This window comes from Sebastes fasciatus, chromosome 9, assembly GCF_043250625.1.
Source record: "Sebastes fasciatus isolate fSebFas1 chromosome 9, fSebFas1.pri, whole genome shotgun sequence".
Lineage (NCBI taxonomy): Eukaryota > Metazoa > Chordata > Actinopteri > Perciformes > Sebastidae > Sebastes > Sebastes fasciatus.
Window position 1 is genome coordinate 10,499,294 of NC_133803.1, and position 14,814 is coordinate 10,514,107.

A 14,814-nucleotide genomic window follows, 5' to 3' on the forward strand; every position below is an offset into this window, starting at 1 on the left:
AGAAAGAGAGCGAAGGGTCTGCGAGAGGAAGCAAGTCTTTTCCAGTGGAGCCAGACAGTGCAAATGGCCAGTTAGTGGCTCTCAGAGAGCAGTTCAGAGGCCCTTATTAATTTCAAGGGGCAGCAACATGGTAGATTTAACATCTTAGGAAACCTCATCCAACTGTGTCTCACTGCAGCCCCACTGGTGCGCTCCATGTGTGTGTGTGTATAAATGCACAAGAGTGCATACTGATTTACAGTCAAGGGAAGAGCTATATATTCGCCCGCTGAGCTAACATTAGAAGACCCGGTGCTTCGGTAAACACGTTGAGGGGGGGCGACGAGGCTCCGCTCTGCTCCGCTCTCCAGCCACCTCTGCTCTGCTCAGCCAGCGCCCCAGCGGTGATCGACAATCTGCCCGCCGCTGTCTTTATTAGTTGCTCCCTTAGAACAGCCCCTGGCAGCAGCAACACCATAACGCCCTTCATCAAATATTTACCCCCCCATCCTGAATCTACAACACGCACCGAGGCCACATCAAATAAAACCGAGTGCCAAGGCGATATCTAATCCAGTCCAATCCCCGCTCCTTGTCGACTTCATTCTCTCGCGCGGATTTTCGCGACGCCGCTGTCGGTTTAGCATCAACTCGAGGATTAGCCACAGAGAAAGGGACCTTAGATGATTGTTTATTTACAAGTTGTTGCCTGCTTCTCAGTCAACGCCACCGGCTATATAGCCGAGGCCTGACGTGACATCGTTTTGACAGCTGTCGGGCGATTAAGGAAATTAAAGTAATTGCTTAAGTCTTTGTCGTGTAAATACTCATAACCTTCCCCTGGAGACTTTGGCTCGGCTCTGACATCGAGCGGGATCTGACGTCCAACCCTCCTTCAAAGGAGCCGTATCGTTATTGTTTGTGTTTTGATGATTGGGATGGAATTGAGGAACCAAAACTGTCAGATTAGATTGATGCGTCACAGATGAAGCCGTCATCAGAAGGAGTTTGTGTAAATTTGCATTGCATATTCAGTGTCGGTGTCGGGGTTAATTACGATGTTTTCCCAGCAAGCCACTGTGAAGTGTTTTCCTCAGAAGAACATCCATTGAAGACGTTAAAAAAGCCGTCTCAAGCGCTGACGCTGTGGTAGTTTGTTTTTGTCTCATCAGCTCCTTCCAGATGTGCAATCATGGTCAAGGGAGGAGCGACGGCCGCGGCCGTGATTGACCTGCACTTAGGCAAAGAGACGGCGTGGACTCTGTGTGCTGTTTGGCTGCCCTGGCTCGCTGGCTCGGCCGGCCAGCTTTCGTGGCTGCCTGTAGGTCTTAGTGATTCATGTCACACTGTAATTGGTTTACCTGCTCCCTGTGTGTCTGCGCTCTGAGAGGACCAAAACAAATTACCCAGGGATGACCTCTCGCCATCTCTCTCTCTCTCCTGCTCTGCAACCCATTTCCCCCCCTATCTCTCCGTGCACGTCTCTCCCTGCCTCCCACTACATGTAATATGTTGTATGAGTGTTTTTCCTCTCTCCCTCCTTCTCTCTTCCCATCTGTCTCGTCTTCCCGCGCTCCCCCTTCTACGCACCTCGAATCTCAAAAGCAGAGCCGCGCGTAGAATAACATTTTCGAGAGAATCAGTTCACAAACGCACATTAAAGCCTCTTGAGGCTCGAAGACGTGTGTTCCTCTCTCTGCCAGCTATGTCAAACATCATTTCGGCATGTTTCATGCATGCGTGAAGATGAGCTGATAGAACGGACTTTGTATAACGATGCTTGAGATCACAAATAAACACACACACACACACCAGCGGAGTGCTTTGCAGCGCTAAAAGAGTGTTTTGTGAAAGCCGCAGTGAAGCACATTAGCCTTTCAACGCTGTTTTTCTTTTTTGCGCTCACTGTGCCAAACAGTACCTGTGTGGATTGTCCCTTCAGTGAATGAAACCGGTGCTCTGTGTACGCCATTAGGCTGTTTCATTTTCACAGCAAGCAGATGTTTTGTGTTCTTTGCTACTCGTACCCTCACTCTGACACTCGGTGGCGAACAAACACACACACAGAGCAGGATGAATGAGCGCATCGTTCTCCCCTCTACATGTGTGGGAAGGTCTCGCTGTCTCTAAGGTTATTTAGCTGTTTCAGTAGAAATCCACTGTCAAAAGGATTTCACTCAGAGTGTGCAAAGCTGTGATTTGTTTGTATTTGTTGCATCGCTGGTCACGCGGACTGTTCTCCTATCAGAGGACCTGGTGCATGTACTAGCAAACATCAGGCTGGTTCTAGTGCCCTTCAACAAGGCCAAGGATTCTGTCCTTTTTTTTTTTCTAAGTTGTATACTCTCCTTATTTGATAACAGAAACACTAGCTTGGTGGTGTGTAAAGACTATTCCTCCACTGCCTACGATCAGTTAAAACTTACTCACATAATACTCCTTTAATTGAACCAATTTTAATCCTAGAATTGAATAATATGTCATTTTGGCAGATTTTTCCAGCCAGCTGATCAGCTTAAATTTGGATATTGTCTGTCGATCAGTTGGAAACCTCCGGGTCTGAAAAGTGAAGCCAGTGTGGGAGTGCCTTAAACTTGCATTCTTTCTAACAGCCAGCAGGGGGCGACTCCTCTGGTTGCAAAAAGAAGTCTGATTGTATAGAAGTCTATGAGAAAATGAGCCTACTTCTCACTTGATTTATTACATCAGTAAACATTGTAAACATGAGTTTATGGTCTCAATCGCTAGTTTCAAGTCTTCTTCAATACAGCATGATGTTCATTTAGTAAATGATGGTCCCATTTAGAGTCAAATAGACCATAAAGCAGGGGATGCTTTAGGGCGTGGCTACCTTGTGATTGACAGGTTGCTACCACGCCGGTCTGGGAGTTGTCTGCGTTTTTGTCCGACAACTTTAACCCTTTCACAGTGTGTTTTCAGTTCATGAAAGTTAATTGGAACATTTTTGGTCGCCCAAAAATGTCTTGTTCAGCGTTCGGTTGTACTTAACTCCACCCTCTCGTGTCACTTCTGGTTGCAAAAAAACTAAATGGTGGCGGCTTCAAAACAGCAGTCCACAAACCGATGGGTGACGTCACGGTGACTACTTCCACTTGTTATATACGGTCTATGCTGTAGATGCCATCATCCCATAATGTTATCCCTGTTGCAAGGATAAATAACAGTAAAGTATCACATCATTACTGAAAGAAGTTGAATGCTGGCAGTTGTGGTAGGTTCTATAATCTGATGGCCGTTTTGAATTGCTCTATTGACAATTAATTCCCATAATGTTTGTTAAATTGTCTGTTTTTAGTATCTACTTTGATACAAGATACTCCCCTCGGTCGTTAGATAATGGGTCATCTACTGACTTTGTCCCTTGTCCACCGAATTTACTCCGTGCTGTGTGCTGTTGATCAGTTCTGTGGGGATTGAATTAGCAAATCTTTCTTCTCACTTGTGCACTGAAAAAGTTTTATTTCATAAAGCAGTCCTTCCGGAGCTTGCTAATAACCTTTTCGTTGAGAGCCTTTCAACAAACGGCATGTTGTGTACTGTACTGGCTGTACTTTGTGCTTAAGAATAGTTTTTTTTAATGGTTAATTGGATTTGTCGCATAAAAGATCAGAGGGAGAAATAAAGGTTGCTCGGTAGGAGCTGCAGCACTGCAGGACGTTTTGTTCCACCATGTGCAGAGAGAGGCTAGGCCGGTGGCTTTTTTAGTAAGGATTGTGCTTTTTTTTTTGAGTGTCAAAGACAAGGGCAGACTGGCACAGATATATTTTTGCTCTCCCTAATGACACCAATACCATTTCATGGCTTACTGAGCAGATTGAATCACACTCGCTCTTTGCAAGTCTCACTCTCTGCCCCTGTCTCTCTGTTTCTCTTTTCTGCACACACTTCATCACCCTCTCCTCCTCGCGTAGGCTATCACATGCACATTCATATGCTACCGTGCATTGACGTGTTACACTCACCCCAGTGGATGTTGTTTAATTGCATTTGGGTCAGCAGTTTGCCGTTGCTGAAACCGAAGGACATGGAATTTGTCAGTTTACCCATTCAGCAGTCACAGGGGGGCGGTGTGTGAGCTAACAGCTCTGCTGGAGTCAGGCCCATAAGGTTAGCTTTACACAAGCCTGTCAGACTGCACTGTCAATCACTCTCCTCTACACAGATACACTGTCATCTCCTCATATATTCTTCTCAAAAATCTACTAGACCGCTGTTATTCCATTTAATAAAGCTTTCTAAGATTTATGAACTCTTTGACTGAAAGCGCTCAGTGTTTCATGCAGTCCTATGATGGCCTGGTACAGCGATAAAGACTACATATTGGCCTTACACACACACACACACACACACACACACAAACACACTTTCTTCATCCCTTGTGCATCACGAGTGATAGAATCTTGCCTTTCGTGACAGTGGAAAATCGTAAGTGGCAGCCAGGACATACAATCTTCTCCAGCTGGTATTTATAGTCCTCAGCAGCTGGAACATTGTATGGAATAAGGAGTTCATTCATTCATCATGTGAGGCTCAAGCTCCGTTCTGCTCATGGATGACCTGATTTCGTATCTCATGGTTAGATGGATGGCTTTTCCCCATTGACAATGAAAAATAAAAACATAGACGCGTGGGGCCACACACACAAATATAAAAAAAAAGAGCCTACTGACAATTTTGATAAAATATTGTACCATGATTCAGGATGTGATGAGGCATCATCCGTTTTTTTTTCGTTATGGTTATAACATGATAGAGCTTAAGGGTTGGATTATGATTGAACAGGGAAATGAGTGGTTGAAACGTCAGGAAGTGTTTTTCCGACAGAGTGAAAAAGCGGCCATCATAGAGAGGCGATATGGTTTAAACATGGTGATACATTTCAGACCATCTCTCCTGGAAGACATTCAGAGTGTTGCACTTTGTGGTTGTGTCAAGAATGACAAAAGAGAGCTTGAGAGAGAGACGTTCAAATCTTCAGGCTCCTTTCTCACCTCTGCACAGCTGGCCAACCGTGGCGTGAAGTGGGAGTGAATGTCAGATTATCAGGTCTGGAAAGTTACAGAAATGGTCGGACACAGCCTCGAGCAGTTTTGGCAGAGTGTTCTGGCAGCTCAATCCTGTGATTAGGGGTATAAGAAAATATCGATACACCTGAGTATCGAGATATTATGTTTTGAGATACTGTATCGATTCTCCAAAACACTGTATTGATTATTAGTTTATACTTTACATGCAAAGATGTGTGGCAGACAGTGGATCAGGTTGCACAAAGAGTAGTGCTATGATGTTGGATATTACAGGGACTGTGATAAATACAAATGCAGATCCCACTGTTCTGATCGCATGAAAAAAACGTTTTTTTTACTCAGATTTTATACATATGGTGGTGTGTTCTTTATACTATGACAATTTTCCTAAAATAAGATTTTAAAAGAATCAATATAATCGCCTTGCTTACATTATTGTAATGTATTGAATCGTAACCCCTGTATCATGATTAGGGATGTTAATAACTAACCGTTAACCGACATTAAGAATTTTAACCGATTAACGCTATCGCTTAAACGGTTAAAATAAACATTAAAGATTAAATATAAAGCTGAGCAAAACTCAGAGGAGCGGCTTGTCACTTAAAGGAGAATAGCTGGTCCACCTCAACAGCCCACCTTAAGAGAATCTGAGCCAGTGTTGTTGTTAACGCCGGGGCTAACCGCCTCCACTGTATTCAGCTGGCAAGACACGAGAGCAGTAGCATTTATTCACCGACAAATAAACTGTACACACACACTGCTACTGCTACGGTCACAGCTATAACGCCACCGATAACCCTACACTCACCGCCGCCACACACACACACGGTCTGTCGGAAACTCGCTAACGTGACGCCGGGTTGACAAGAGTACACACCGCCGCCACACACACACATGCTCTGTCTCTCGACCGGACACTCGCTAAAGTTACGCCATGCTCACTGAGTATGCCAGGCAGACAAACAGCTGACAACCTCTCAGATAAATGATGTGGTGCAGCATTGTGGCTGCTAGAGTAACTCTCCCGGAAGGATGAACCGGGGACTCAGTTGTCTGTTTTGCTCGTATACTGCAGCTGGTGATAAATGATGGATTTCACCTGTTTGTGCATCGGCTTTTTGTTGCAGCTGGGTGGCTCGTTACGCACTAAAAACAGCACCGCTGCATGAAACGCACTAATCTTGTTGGTTAATGGTTAATAATCGGTTAACAGGGGTCGGTTGTCGGTTAAATGTTTTCTTTTCAAAATTAGCATCCCTAATCATGATACGTATCGTGTCGCCAGATTATTGCCAATGCACAGTCCTACCTACAATAACTGAACTTTTGGCCACTTTGGGGCAGCGCAGCAAGCTGTAAACACAATAGCAACACATCATCACCCTTTTAAGTTGATATGGTGAACTCTTTAGCAAACAGTTGCCTATTAGTCATGTCTCTGGCCCAAGGTGAACGTCCAATATTCTACTCTCCTTTTTGCTCTGTTTTTGGTCTCCACCAACTCCTGAAGGAAATATAAATTGAACGACTGAACTTTAATCAACAGCAGTTTTGATTATTGATAAAGAGTCAAGAGAAAATGCAGTTGCTAGCTTCTATATATGAGGATTTGTTGCTTTTTTTTCTGTTTTGTGTTACTGTAAATTTCGTAAAATGGGACTTTTGACTGTTGGACAGAACAAGCAACTTGAAGACATTACGTAAGAAATCCAACGATGAATCAATTAATCAACAAAAATAATCAATAGATGTATTTAGGGCTGCAACTAACAATTATTTCCATTGTCGATTAATCTGTTAATTATTATTATTTTCTCTATTAATTGATTAGTTGTTTGGTCCATAAAATGTCAATCAGTGTTTCCCAAAGCCCAAGATGAATATATTCAGTTTACTGTCATAGAGGAGTAAAGAAAGAGAGAATTTACATTATTTCCTTCAAAATTACTCAAACCTATTAATTGATTATCAAAATTAGTTGCCGATTATGTTAGATGCGGTATTGTGTGTAATCTTGTGTGTGCATGTGCGCAGGGTAAGTCTGTGTAAGTACTTCGTAAAAGCAATAATCATCCCAGAAATATTATCACGCTTCCAATATAAACACATTGATTCAGTTCCAAATATTGTAATATTAAAGTCTCATGTTTCCAATCCCTCTTAGTTAAAAGAGAGGGCACCTCTGTACTCACTTAGTACACGCTGCTCTTTTTTTGATCTCACACATTGAGTGGTGAAATAATCGGCTGCTCCCGGGGGTGTCTGGTGGCGCATACCTGCAATACTCCGCAACCGAAGCTCCATATTTATAGACGGCAACAGAGCAGCTCACGTATCCCCACATCACAGCTGTTTGCATTGCAGTGTTGGGTGTCACATAGCTGCCCGGTGCTCCTGTGGTTGTCACATTAAAGCAGAAGATAAACAAACAGCAACATTTAGAGGCTTTTTTTTTTCCACCCCCAGGGACAAGTCATTTCAAATTTTTATTGAGGCTGGTGGTTATGATGCTGTTGAGTTTTATAAAGGCCGGAGGGAGCGATGTGGCCAATCGTTGGCTTTGCTGGGAGGGAAAAGGAGAGGAGGGGGGCGGGGAGGAGATTAGCGGAGGAGAGGATTAGCGAATGCAAAAGAACGAAACAAGGCAGAAAAGGCAGAGATATCATGGTGGAAGTAGGTTTGTAAAAAAAAAATGAAGAAACGGTAGCTGAGGACAGGAGTGGAGTGGAGTGGACCGGAGAAAATAAAGGCAATGAGAGCAAAAAGGGACTGTCTGGTTATGGGAGTTTGCCACTAGAGATAATAGTGTGTGTGGTGGCTTTTTACAGACACACTGAGAGCAGAGATGTGGGAGGGAGAGGGAGAGGGAGAGGGAGAGGCAGAGGCAGAGGCAGAGGCAGAGAGAGAGAGGCCAGCACAGCTGAGTGGTGTTGATTGGCCTGTTTGAAAACACATGAACTGCAGACAGAGAGAGAGAGAGAGAGAGAGAGAGAGAGGGAGAGAGGGAGAGAGGAGCTCTGTGCACTGGGAGAAAGTGTCGCTCTGTGCCGTGCCACGCTGCAGCCCAAACCACATTAGAGCAAATGAATCCATTCCACCTCCTGTTATGGCAGCTCCCACACGGGGCCCCAGGAAGGAGAGGGAGGAGGGAGGGAGGAAGAGTGGCAGGAGGGTTGAGATATGAGGGACGGGGAGAGGAAAATGATAGAACGGAAAATGGAAGGTGGTGGAAAGGAGTCGCATGCTGGGTGGCTCTAATGATGTCTGAGGGCTATAGAAAAGGGGAGCAAAAAGCACATAGTAGCGAAGAGAAAGAAAGGCTGCGGCCATATGACTGAAGACGACGAGGAGGAGGAGGAGGAGGATCCCCCACTGCGTCCAGAGAGCAGGAGTGATAGTTATGTTCTCCCTTTTCAGACTGTTGCTGAATAATGAAGATGATCTCTGGCCACACTTGCTCCTCTATATTGTTCAGCGTTGCCCTTTAGACTTTACATACAGGAGCATTAGAAGATTAAGCTAGAATACACCACAATGCAAAGCCACAATTATTTAACTTAAACTGAAAATCTTTGATGCACAGAGTACGCCTCTTCCCTCCAGGGCCTGTGGAGCCCGTTTAAAACCACAGCAAAACTTCCAGACTGTAGCAGACAGTTTTAAGAAAACACTACAGTATGTTCGCCTGGAGACGCAGAGCTCTCATGTTGCTGTAGGACTTGTGCTCCTTAATAGGGCTCATTCAGCAGGATCATGTTCTAATCTGATGATACAGTCATATCATTTGATTCACAAATTTTCGGTCGTCTAAATAAAAATGATTCCTGTTTGATGTGTGTAATTGAATTGTTTACTTGTGTTTGCAAACTCGCTTGCCTCAAATTGTCCCTTAAGGGATTTATAAAATACTTTGAATTTAATTTAATTAAATGTATGACCATTTTGTAGATGATTTAGCATAGATTTGAATTGTCCTGATTATATACACTCACCGGCCACTTTATTAGGTACAAGGTGTACCTAATAAAGTGGCCGGTGCTAGTACCGGGTGGTCTTCTGCTGCTGTAGCCCATCTGCTTCAAGTTGGACGTGTTGTGCGTTCAGAGATGGTATTCTGCATACCTTGGTTGTAACGAGTGGTTATTTGAGTTACTGTTGCCTTTCTATCATCTTGAACCACTCTGCCCATTCTCCTCTGACCTCTGACATCAACAAGGCATTTCCGTCCACACAACCGCCGCTCACTGGATATTTTCTCTTTTTCGGACCATTCTCTGTAAACCCTAGAGATGGTTGTGCGTGAAAATCCCAGTAGATCAGCAGTTTTTGAAATACTCAGACCAGCCCGTCTGGCACCAACAACCATGCCACGTTCAAAGTCACTTAAATCCCCTTTCTTCCCCATTCTGATGCTCGGTTTGAACTTCAGCAAGTCGTCTTCACCACGTCTAGATGCCTAAATGCATTGAGTTGCTGCCATGTGATTGGCTGATTAGCTATTTGTGTTAACAAGCAATTGAACAGGTGTGTCTAATAAAGTGACCGGTGAGTGTATATCTATACACCTATCTCCCGATTCAATACTATCACGATACTTGGGTGCCGATTCCATATGTGTTGCGATTTTTAAGTTTTGTGATTCTACAAGTATTGCGATTCGATATTACGATTTATTGCGATTTTTGTTAACTATTTTAACACTAGACAATGGGAACCGATGCTGTAGAGCGCCCATATACTGACATTTATCTTAAATGCATTCAAACGGCCCCGATGGAGCTGACCATGGATGTATAAAGAGAACGGAGCTGACGTGAGAGCTAGAGACGGACTTGGCGAAGTTAGCGGAAGTATACACGTGTGACTACGTCCGGTTTTCAAAATAAGGTTAACAAACTGTATATACAAAATACATATATGGAAGTAAGATTGATTGGATTATATTCACCAGAAGTATAAAACAGTATATGTCCCTTATAAATTAAAAAGGAAATACCACTAATTTGTGAGGGAAATATCTTTATTTCTTTGATTTTTGGGTTGCTGGAAAAAATTTAATAAATGATGCCTGACAAGGAAATCTCTGACTACATACAGGCTGAAAATCAAACATTTTTACTGTATCAATTTAGATATTTTCCAAAGTAAAAGTCCCTAGAAGTGCATGATTCAACTGGCTGCGTTTACGGAGATGCGAGTGACGGCTGGCTTGACCGTACGTTACCGCAATACGATCACGTTTCCCGTCCGTGACAGAGTTAGCATGCAGCTTTAGCCGTGATGTCTAGCTCTGCTTTTCCTGGCAATGTGTGCAATCCAAAGTGTTTCCATACTTTACTGTATGTGTAGTGTTTATCATACTTTGGATTGAAAATGTGAGGCCGTCCGTCTTTTTGTGCTTCCTTGCTTCAGCTCGCTCCGTCTTCGTTTTGGTCTTGAAATTGATAAGACGTCACGTTACAACAATAAAAGCGGTAACTTCCTACCGCTACTTCCTACCCTACTCTACCTCCGCATAGACTAGTGAAGCCATTATATAGATTCTGGCATACTAGTATTTCAAAATCGTAAAAAAAAAAAATCACGATACATAGGTGAATAATTTTTTTTTTTTTCCACCCCTAATATATACAGTATTGATGTTGGAAAATACACATATTAGTATCTTGATACTGATTCCAACCATATTGCCATCCATATAGCCCTGCTCCTATACAATACACAGTGTTGGAGTGCATTATGAGCTCCTGTGTAACCACTTCCATGCAACCCCCACCAACCGTCACATTCACAAAGCAAGCTGCACTTGACAAAAGGTGGTAGTCATTTGTCTGAAATGAGAAATCACTCAAATGTGTGATCACACTCTACGCGTGTGTGTGTGTGTGTATGAATAAGTGGGTGTGTGCTGCTGCTGCTGATAATGAAGAGATAATTTCTTTCTTTTTCTTTCTCTCTGTCTCTTTTCCCCGCTGAGCCTGGCCCTTCTTGCCCCCTTCCTGCCATACTCCAGTGCTTTTCATATTACTTTGCTTTTGTTTCTAAGCACTCATTTCTTCCCCCCGCTTCTCCCAGCTTGTTTTGCTCGGGAAAGAGAGAAAGAAGGGGAAACGGAGAGTGAGTGTGTTTTTTTTTTTTTGTTGAGACAGTGAGAGAAAGAAGCAGACAGACAGAGGCTTCCTTGGATGTTAGTATTATTTGTGGTTTGTTGCTCTGCTCTGATTCATAGCAGCATCCTCCCACTGCTGTTTTAAAGGGAGGTTGTAATATGCACAGCATAATTGGATGTGTAATCCTTTGCTTTGCACCTCTGGTAAGCAGTGCTGAGTGGAGCTGATTAAGATGTTTGGAAGACAATAAAGATTAAGCGCGCCCGTCTGTGCTCAAACAACGACAACACCAAAAAGTCTTACAGCAGAAATTCTGGAAAATAGGAGAAAAAAATCACACACAACTACCATGCTTTTAAGTCTGTGGAGAGGCAGAGATGTCAGCGTTTTGCTGTTAAAACATTCAGCTTGTTTCTCTTCCTGTGATGATTTGACAGATTTCTGTGTTATTTTGATAGTAAACATAGAGGGGTGAGGATGTAGGGCAGGAGGAGGGCTTCTGCCATGTTTCCACTGAAGCATCGTCTGTTATGCAACACATTTTTCCCCCTGAACGGGGGATGTATGTATGTGGTGCTGAAGCGTCTGTCAGCCAGGACAGTCAGTCAGTCAGGTGGATTGACTTCTTATCTCAGTTACAACGCCACCGGCCAGTCGCATTTCCACCTCACTCATTTTCCTTTCAGGGACCTGAGGGCCCGTCTTTTCATTGACTAACAAAAGCACTGCCGGTTTGTGGGGGGAGAAGGCGTGTGTGTGTGTGTGTGTGTGTGTGTGTGTGTGTGTGTGTGTTGGACCTTGTGAAAGCACAACAGAGAGGAAGATTATTGGGTAAAAGAGGCAGATTCCTCCACCCCCTCCAATCTCCCTCCTTCCTCTTGCGGGTGTGTTGGGACAGCAGGAAAAGGAGCTGGAGGAGAAACAGTTAATCAATAGCCACAAGGTCAGACAGCCAGCGCTGGGCCGGAGCGTGCCCTGTTAGCGGTCCGTGGAGCTGCCTGGCCGCTGAAGGGGATTTGTAGCACTTGTCAGGGCTTAAAGGAGCCCTCTCTGGACCACTTGCTCCGGGTGTAGTGTGTGAAAGAGACATGCTGGTTAGGCAGCAGGAGAGGGAGACATCTGCTGGACGCTGGGAGACGGCACAGCGCAGCAGAATTAGGCCACCCAAAGTCATATTATGTGCGGTCAGAGTGGCTTTGTGCCCTGCAGAATGTAAAGTTAGCTGCTTTGCATGTAGGGGCTTTTCACAGCAACCACTGTGGCACCATGTAAACCATGTAACGAGACATATGGGTGTCCACCGTTTGACCACATTTACTCCAGAATTCCCCCCTTTTACTCATGCGAGCGGCTGAAGACTTTGTGCGAGTGCACTCCAGGTAATTCTACTCTGGTAATGCTTAAGCTCAGAGGATTAGTAATACACTCTTATTCTCCAAGTGTTCCTTTGAAGTTTTACCTTTTTACGCTTAATCAAAGTGCGAATTTGAGCTTTTGTGTTTACATGCTCTTAAGTGTGTGTGTGTGTGTGTAAGAGTGAAAGAGACAGAAAGAGTGCGCAATAGTCTTTCTAAGATAAGCCCACCACCAGACTGAGCATTACACATGAAAACTCCCCGGCTGCTGAGCACTACGCTTTCATCGTATTCGGTCTCTCGCTCTGTTTCTCACAGCAGGGGGTCTTGGGGGACCCTTTATCAGTACAGAGCAGCTTCCCCCCCCCACCCACCCCCCACCTGTGGTCTCTCAGTTTGCCTTTTGTCTGGAGGAATGTGGCAGACCAACACTGATGGAGATAAACACAGAGAGGGATGGTGAGGGACGGACGGAGGCCTCGCTGGCAAACCAGCACGACACCCATTAATCCAGCCTCCATTTCTCTGAGATGCAGCGATGAACATTCGGCTGAAATTGTTCTTGCTGTTGCTGCTCAGAACAAGATATACACAGAAAGAACAAGATGCTTTAAAGCTGAGTCTTATCTGCTGTTAGATGTGGGTATAAATTGGTTGTCTATGCTACACCGATAACCTTGATTGTGAGGCACGCTTCTTTTAAAGAGAGATAACAGTTTATGTCCTCTCTTGGTTGTAGTGAGTGTTAGATTTTTCTCCCACAAGTAACCTAAAGCAATGCAGTTTTCTTTCAGTTTCATCATGTTTCTGTTTTGTCGTTAACGGCGCTGCTGTGGAACATCTCAGTTTCATGCGTTTGCCAAAAAAACGCTTGCTTGAGGCACATGGAGCCCTTCGATGAGTCAGTGCATGAACAAGCTGGCTTCCCTGTTTAAGAGTTTGTCAAGCTGCTAAAATGCTGTTTGAACTTCATTGGCTACAAACTCTTTACACGGATGACCTGGCAAAAAACCTGTTCTAACAGATGTATCTCTCCTCCTCCGCTTCCTTTGCAGAGTACAGAACTTTTAATGGCGTCCCGGTAGAGACATCAAGATGAACACGTTACCATCAATGGACCGGCACATCCAGCAGACCAATGACAGGCTGCTGTGCATCAAACAGGTGTGTATAAAGACCCATGAGAAACAACCTGTTTGTTCTCCTTTAACTTCATCAAAGTATTTCATTATAAAGTAAAAAATCTCTGTCTGTCTGTCTGTCCTTCGCATATCTTGAGAACTTTTCTTGCAATCGACTTCACACTTGGCGAGTGTGTTGCTCAGGATCCATGGGAGTGCAGTGTCGAATGTGGTGTAATTTGAACAGATGGTGGCGCTATAATTTTGAACTTTACATTTTGGCCTTTAACTTTTTAACCATAAGTCTCAGAACCATTTTTCTTTCCTGGATTTTGTGGGTCCAAACGAATCTATTTATATAAGCCACGCCCATTTGTGTCTAGACTGATTTTCCGCCAGATTAGAGTTTTGAATCCTGTCCAAATCAGATTTTTTGCCACTCGTCCAACAAATTTCCAGCAAACGGCACCCAATTTGGTACAGAACATCTCTGGACCAAGCCGGTAAAAGTTACTTTTTCAGATTTTTCATGTTCCATACAGTTTTGCTCTAGCTAGCCCTCAAAGTTAACTCAAATGCTGTGGGCAGGGCTTATATTACAAAACATGTCATATCTCCTGAACACTTTGTGCTATTGGGACCACATTTGGTGGACATGTGGCGATATGATATCTGAGTGACCATGCCATTTGGCCAATAGCTGGCGATGTAGCAGCATCATCTAACCATAAAGGAAGTATTCTCTGTCTGTCTGTCTGTCTGTGTATGTACGTATGACTACCCTTCGCATATCTCGAGAATAGTTCATCCAATCAACTTCGCACTTGGCGGGTGCAAGCAACCATACCGCGGTTCTCGACAACGCTGCAAGCAGAACTTCTTGGGGCCAAACAATCGGCGCAGTCTTCCGAACGGGCACTGCACTAGTCCAGTAAAATGCAGACTTGGATTCTGGAGGCAAAGACACAAGAATCTGCATCTCCTCTCCTTCTCCTTCACTCCTTTCTCCTCTCAGCACCTTATATGGGCATCAGTTTTTCTGGCCATTAGGCTCCAGTCCCACAGATCATGTTGCACAGGGTCATAGAAAGAGAGAGGGAGAGAAGAGAGAGAGAGAGAGAGAGAGAGGCAAATCTGGCAGTGAACACAAGAAGAGGACTTCAAAGAGACTATAGCAACATAGCAGACTCTACTTTCC

At 44.2% G+C, this 14,814-nt stretch overlaps 1 protein-coding gene across 6 annotated transcripts in view; it reads left to right on the forward strand.

The window, feature by feature from the left end:
* The window catches only part of zmiz1a (zinc finger, MIZ-type containing 1a), a 126,514-nt gene that overhangs the window by 71,662 nt on the left and 40,038 nt on the right, over positions 1 to 14,814 (forward strand). For all 6 annotated transcript variants that reach the window (XM_074645994.1, XM_074645996.1, XM_074645997.1 and 3 more), the window contains one exon: positions 13,551 to 13,659. In XM_074645994.1, coding sequence (XP_074502095.1) covers positions 13,591 to 13,659 — 69 coding nt within the window. In that variant the 5' untranslated portion in view covers positions 13,551 to 13,590. The remainder of the gene's footprint in view (positions 1 to 13,550; positions 13,660 to 14,814) is intronic.